Source organism: Apteryx rowi, unplaced genomic scaffold (assembly GCF_003343035.1).
Source record: "Apteryx rowi isolate R43461 unplaced genomic scaffold, aptRow1 scaffold_556, whole genome shotgun sequence".
Taxonomy (NCBI): domain Eukaryota; kingdom Metazoa; phylum Chordata; class Aves; order Apterygiformes; family Apterygidae; genus Apteryx; species Apteryx rowi.
This window is the reverse complement of record NW_020450823.1, coordinates 17,244-24,274: the sequence shown is the minus strand read 5'-3', so window position 1 is coordinate 24,274 and position 7,031 is coordinate 17,244. Positions and strand designations below refer to the sequence as shown.

Below are 7,031 nucleotides of genomic sequence, written 5' to 3'. Positions count from 1 at the left end.
CAGTTGCTTTAAGTCAATCCATGGTCGTGTTGCTAACTAGCACCCAGGCAGCCCTACAACAAGCCAGATCAAGGAACTGATCCAACAGAAAACTGACTGGGCATTTTTGTGAGCCAGTTTATTGTGTTGCTAGAGCAGCAATAGTGCCAATGTAGAGCAGATGGGAACGCATGGCTGGTGGGGCAGGAAAGAAAAGGAAGGCCCTTTCAAGGAGCAGCTGTAAATTGGTCAGCTTACAGTGCTCATCAGACCTCAGCCTAAGGTAGGTACCTGGCATTTTTGTTTGTTTGTTTTACCTCCTAGTATGCCTAAAATAGGAAACAATCAAATTTTTGCAAATAAGGAGTGTTGGCACTACTGGTCCAGATTCTTTCTGCAGAGGGGAAAAATGGAATTTAATTAGAGGGGCACGGTACGCTACAGGATAGATATAGAAAAAGTTAGGTTTGTAAGATGTGCACAAGCTAGGCATGTTAATTACAGCACAGCTAACACAGCAGAACAGAAAAAGTGACCAGTTAATTTGGCCTGCATTACACAGAAATTGTAGTCAGCTATAAGGTATGAAGTGCTGCAACTTCACTTGAAATAATTTTTATAAAAAACATTATTGAGTATTTAAGTGTAGCAATAACAGCATCTTCAGTATGACTTTTTCTTTACTATTCATTCCAGTAGAAAATATCTCACATAAACCATTCTTTTTTAACTTATTCCCAGGTTTTTGATTCCTCCATAGCAAACCTCATGAAGAAAGAGTGAAATTTTTCTTCCCCTAAAAACTCTCCTTTGTTCCTAGGATCTCACATCTGTTCACATGCATGAGTGTCCTAAACAGGTCAGGTCTGTGGGAGGAAAATGGCCAGTTGCTAAAGTCCATCAGGATTGCGAGAGCAGTGTTACCAGGTGGATTAAATAAGGCCAGCAAGCACTTGCATGAGAAAAGGGAGGGACAACTGAGAGGTGGATCAGCTGACTTACATGATGTACGATGTTCAGGTTACAGAAAGGCTAAAACACAGAGAAATGCAAAAGGACTCACCTACACTGCAGTGACTGCAGCTCATGCTAATGTAACTCTGGCAACACAAAGATCAGCATAGATTAGAGTTAAAAAAGTTCCTTTCTCAGGTGAGTTTTACAGCTGAATTCAGGTTTTATGCTCTGCTTGTGCTGCTACCATGAGACTTGTAGCTGAAAAAGCAGCTTTTATTGGTCGAGATGAGCATCACTCTGTAGTATGAACAGAGGCTCACCTTAGTAACATATCCTGGGGGCACTCTGCTGTAGAAAATTTGAATTCTGGGAGTCAAGACTGTATGACCTTACTTAAAGTTACAGTGATGTTTCCACACCTAAAAAAACTGCCACAGCTAGCTATAGCAGTTGCAACTGGTACTTTTAACTGTCCTAGTCCCTTCAGAGCTTAGGACAGGAGGGCATAAGCAGAAAAGCGAACGGCCCCAATGAGGCCTCTTTCTGTACCCATTCCCCTCCATCTTCTGAAACTTCCTGTGTTTTTCTTTCTCTGGAGATGGGGGTTCCTGCTGTCATGTCTCTGGTCCTATCCAGACCAGTGTAGTTAGGGCAGGAGGGAAACAGGGCCACAGTTAATGGTCTGGTGTGCTTGCAGGGACAGTTTTGTTTGCTCGATATATCTTAAAAATTTGCTTTAGGGAATGTGTATTAAATACATCTTTTAATGTATTAAACACAGAAAACGCACCTCTTGCTTGAGACCAGAGGAATTTTTTTCCCCAGTCACAAGCAATGAAGCAAGGTGGAATGTAAAAGAAATTGCATTTCAGCTATCTTTATTACATAGACTTTGCTAGCAGGGGGCTGCAAAACTGGATCCCATACAACCCAGGTGACAGAACTGGGAAGGTAATCTCACAGCAGCTGGCAGCTCTGCTAGAACAAAGTTCATCTAACAGCAGGTTGGTGTTTTACTCCAGAATAAGATTCTGCCACTTTCTTTTGTGAAGGCACGGTGAGCAGTATGTACCATCCTCCAGCTTTTCAGATTCATGCAGATACAATGGATACAACAGAAGAAATCGAAGAGAAATTCTACAAATAGCCCTCACCTCTGGATTCCTATTTGCATTACACATCAGCTGTGCTAAGTAATAGTCATCCCTCCGTGAAGGATGACATATGTATTTCCAGATCTGGTCCTGTCAGGAGCCAAGAAACTGGGATGCTCAGGAGGTCACTCTGGGGAAAAAAGAGGAAAAAAAGATGGAATAACAAAGAACACTGGGATGAAAAAATTTATTTCAGAGACATCGTTCATTCATTTGTCCATCTATCTTAGGTATTTCTAAAGTGCCATAGCATCACTGTAGTATCTAAGCACCAATAGCACAACAGGAAATTGCAGAACTCCCTCAACCGGCAGGAGGATCTGGGCACCAGCTGGGGACCAAGGGCCTAGGATGGAATGAGCTAGGGATACTCTGCTGAAATGACAGTAGCTTATTACCTTTTGTTTTTTCCCCAGTAGTCTCTCTCTACAATCCTGAGGGAGGAGACAGCTAGCAGAGAAGCCAGTAAGCTAGCTGCTGTGGAAGTAGACCTTCCAGTTCTTGACCTTTTGTACATGCCCATATCTCTGTCTTCTGAATTTGGCTTGTGACTTTGTGCTGCCCACAAAATGATTAAACTCCTAGAGGAAGAGGAACTTATCCTAAAACTTCTGCAACAGCAAAGAAAGAGTGGTACCCAGATCCTCAAGCTAGATGGTCGCAAACAAGAAAGGGAAGACTGTCTGGGGAAAGTGAATGATCTCAGCCAAGTGACACTGAACAGGGAAAACTAACACTGGCTGTGGAAAGGAAATCCAGAGATGGTGCTTATACTGGTGAGCAATCCAATCCTAGCAGCTAAGACTACTGCACTGGCAATGTGCTGTGAACCCTAAGGCCACCTTGATTTGGAATACAGTTTTAAGTAAGTTCATAAAGATCTTAGAAATAAATGCACATCAATAGTTTTAATTTATAGAGCACTGTTAAGTGTACACAGTACTTCACAAAGCACATAGAAGGAAAAGAGATGCTCTGAAGACTGTTGTGAAGGAGTATTCAAGGGCAGTTGGTTCTCAAATCAGAATCTTGATGCGAGGATTTCCCTTTTGAGCTCATGCTCATGTGCAGACCTAGATGTGATTTCCTTTATCTGCTACAGCGTTTCCATTCAGGCTCCCCAAGGAAAAGATGCATTCACAAAATGACTTTCCCAGGCCAGCAGGCCTTCTCAGCCAAACAGACATTTGTAGTGCTGTAGATTTCCTTTAGGAAACTTAAACTGTAATGGGACAGGCGCATACAAACTGATCAGTTCTATAGCTGGATCTCTGAATTCAGTTAAAAATGAGTCTACCAACTCAAAACTGTAGTATCCCTTTTGAAAGTCTGCTTGTAAATAAAAATCTTGAAGCTTCTGGAACCAACTAGATGACCATTAGTCACATTTCCAAAACACTTTCTAGAAGAAAGTTAGAAACCAAGAAGACACTGGTTTGAGGTCATCCRSGGGGGGGGGGGGGGGGGTGGTATCTAAAAATAAAAATGTACATTTCCAAATGAAGGCTTTGGTTCCTGTGCAAACAAAGCCCACCCCATTTCAGAAAGCTCTCTCTACTTCCCTGAGCAGCTGCACACAAAGGTGCCTTGTTCCTTTAGGAGCTGCAAACATGCTCCCTCTGAAGTTTTTTTTTTTTTTAAATATGAAAATAACATTTTTATCAGCAGTTGAGTGTCAAGAAGCAGCTTGCAGAAAGGAAGCCAGTTCCTTGTAGAGTAGTGAGTTCTGCAGAACTAGTTGCAGAACAAGCCATTCACAAGCATCCCTGGCCAGCAGCTGCTCAAATCCCTGGATCTCCTTTGCATCTTTATTTCCTTAGTCTCTTCCCTACCCAAGCCCCAGTCCTTTTGCTGGCTTCAGTATGTATTGCTCTGTTCCAAAGACATACTGAAGCCATGGAGCCAGTTGCAGGACTAGTAAAATACATCACAAAACTAGAAATCTTTTCTAAGCTCCAGCAATGTTGGACAAGCACACCAGTCAGGTATCATCACTAAAATAATCAGAAGTAAAACAGTCTAAAATATAAACAATTTAAAGTGTTGCACTGCAATTCCTTGTCGTTAAAACCCTAATGAGTGGGGTACATCCTTCAGCTGCAGTTGATATGTACATATGTAAAATGAGGTGGAGAGTGCTGAGTGCCATTTAGAAGTCATTCTTTACAACCATAGGTGCCACAATTTTGTGTGTGTGTATACACATGTGCGTACACATTTATAAGAACAATTCCAGATCCTATACACACACAAAGCAATCAGAGTAAAACTGAATGTCCTGATATGAAATTTTAAATGTTTTGATACAGACATATCTCTTGCAGCTTCTTGAGAAGTGCTACTATGTACAGTATGTTTAATGTTTTCAGAAGTACTGATATGGTATAGTGTCATACAGTTGGCCCTTTTGACCACTGCCAGGGTGTGGGCATGTGTGAATGTTCACATTTGAGTGTGAAGATACACTTCTATAAAAGCAAGTTCATACATATGTGAATACAAACATATAGATGTTATTTACACACACACATACACTGGTCAAAACAGGACTTGGGAAATACTGGTATGGAATCAAGTCAGGCTCAGTATGCTGTTGTTCTGTCCCATTTTACAACACAGCTTATACCAGCCCACTTAGGCCATATGTGTGAATCTGAATTCTGCAGAACCAGGAGGCCACACCAGCACAAACTTATAGGCAAACTGCGCACACCTGTCAAGTTGCATACCACAGCCTTAGCAGTAGCAAGTGTAATTCTGATATACATATTTCTTAAACCTCCAGGTTAGACAGTTTGCTGTATCAGTTACCCACCAGTTCTGAGATTTCCAGAATAAGCCTTGTCCCTATCACACAGCTCCCCCACATTGTTCCTACCATCCCAGCAGCATTTGCAGCAGCCTTTTGAATGTATACCTTCCTTCTCTGGTTCAGAATATGTCTACACTTTCCTTTTGCAAGCAGACTCAAGTGACCTTTGCCTGTGCTCCAAGTTGGCCTGCACACTGCGTGTGCATGATGCAGTCTCCAGCCTCTCAATAGGGCTTATTTGGCTTTGGCCATCCTGACCACTTTGGCCATAGCTGGATCACAACATGGGCATAGTGAGCTTCCATAAACCTATACAATATTGTATAGGCCACAACATTTCAGCTAGACATGCTCCTTAAGGAGACATTCAAGGACCCCATTTCCCATCCTATTTCCCTTGACATGGCCACACAAGTATACGTTATATGACCAAGACGTAGGCGTCTTGCCTGACATTTGATGTTTGGTCACAGAATGTCACATGCAAGCAGCTTCTCATCATATTGCACCTTTTCTCCGGGCACCTGTCATAGGAAGGTGGAGGGAAATGCCTGCACATTGGTCATGTGGCAGATGGAATCCAGGCCCAGTACTTGGGAAAAAGGATGGCAGGACCTTGGGATCCAGAACTACCCACCAGAACTACTGTCCATCTTCTGCCTATGCCTGAGGTGCATTGGGAGAAGGAGGTGGCTGAAAGTGGCAACACAGACCAGACGTATTGTTCTGGCTGGCTGACTACAACAACCCAGGGGCCCTGAGCCTGGTACCCTTGGTGTAGACATACCCTCATTTACACTTCTCCTCCCTTAAGCACATAAGGCTTGGATCAGGAGCTGCATCCTAGAAGATCCACAGATCACACCTAGTGATACTGCCTACCACACATGCACTCGCTGGTGTGAGACTAAATAGGAGTTGCGGCTGAAGCTCTTCCCACACTGGGAACACTTGAAAGGTTTCTCCCCAGTGTGGGTGCGACGGTGACGGATGAGGGTAGAGTTGTCACTGAAGCAGGTCCCACACTCAGCACATTTGTAGGGCTTCTCCCCGGTGTGGGTGCGACGGTGCTGGACAAGGTGCGAGCGCTGGCTGAAACTCTTCCCACAGTCAGGGCACAAGTAAGGCTTTTCACCGGTGTGGACGCGCCGGTGGATGACCAGCTTGGAGCTCTCACTGAAGCACTTGTTGCAGTCAGCACACTTGTAGGGCTTCTCCCCAGTGTGGAGCCGCTGGTGGGCGATGAGGTTGGAGCTGTCACTGAAGCGCTTCCCACACTGGGGGCACTTGTAGGGCTTCTCGCCCGTGTGGAAGTTGGCGTGACGGAGCAGGCCCGAGTTCTGATAGAAGTTTCTCCCACACTTGGTGCATACATAAGGCCTCTCGCCGGTGTGGTTGCGCTGGTGCTGCACCAAGTGGGTGCTCTGGCTGAAGCTCTTCCCACAGTCCTTGCACTGGTATGGCCGCTCGCCCGTATGGATGCGCTGGTGCTGGGTGAGGTGGGAGTGGCGGCTGAAGCTCTTCCCGCAGTCAGCGCACATGTATGGCTTCTCCCCTGTGTGTATCCTCTGGTGGCGGATGAGGTCCGAGCTGCGGTTGAAGCTCTGCCCGCACTCAACACAGATGTAAGGTTTCTCTCCCATGAACGCTCTCTGGTGGACCACTGTGTCCTTCCGCTTCCGGAAACCGCAGCGAGGAGCCTTCTCTGGCCTTGTCTCTGCCAAGAGGAGGTCTGGCCGTGGGCAGGCAATTCCCAGGTCGCAGCCTGCTGGCGACGCTTCCCTCATGAAGAAGTCCGAGAGGGCCTCGCGGGGTTGGGCTGCCGCGGCACCACCTGGCTGGGGGCTGTCCTCCTCATGCCGGCTCATGCTCCCATCACCTGCGGGAACAGGGGCCGAGTCCAGACACACGCTGCCCTCCGCTGCCCCCCTCCCAGCCACCGAGTGCCATCAGTGCACATCCACCCTCTCTCCTGCTGCCAATAGATGCCCTCTGCCAGGGCAGCGCCATCCCCCAGAGCCACCTCCAGCCCCCTGCACCCCTGCGGCTCTGCCATGACACTGCCCCAGTTACTCCCGGCCGGCAGCAAAGGCGGGGGGGGGGTACCCACAAGGAGGCCGGGCAGCGGG

General features: G+C 46.3%; 1 protein-coding gene across 1 annotated transcript; it reads right to left on the bottom strand.

Moving 5' to 3' along the window:
• Nucleotides 1–3,586: 3,586 nt before the first annotated feature.
• LOC112973580 (zinc finger protein 436-like) lies at nt 3,587–6,759 on the bottom strand. Its single transcript, XM_026081620.1, has one exon. It carries the CDS (start codon nt 6,687–6,689, stop codon nt 5,781–5,783), a length of 909 nt encoding a protein of 302 aa, XP_025937405.1. The 5' UTR covers nt 6,690–6,759; the 3' UTR covers nt 3,587–5,780.
• Between the last annotated feature and the right edge of the window lie 272 nt (nt 6,760–7,031).

What these genes read in the sequence shown, in the direction of transcription:
- LOC112973580 (XM_026081620.1), bottom strand. Translation starts at nt 6,689, where the DNA reads ATGAGGGAAGCGTCGCCAGCAGGCTGCGACCTGGGAATTGCCTGCCCA.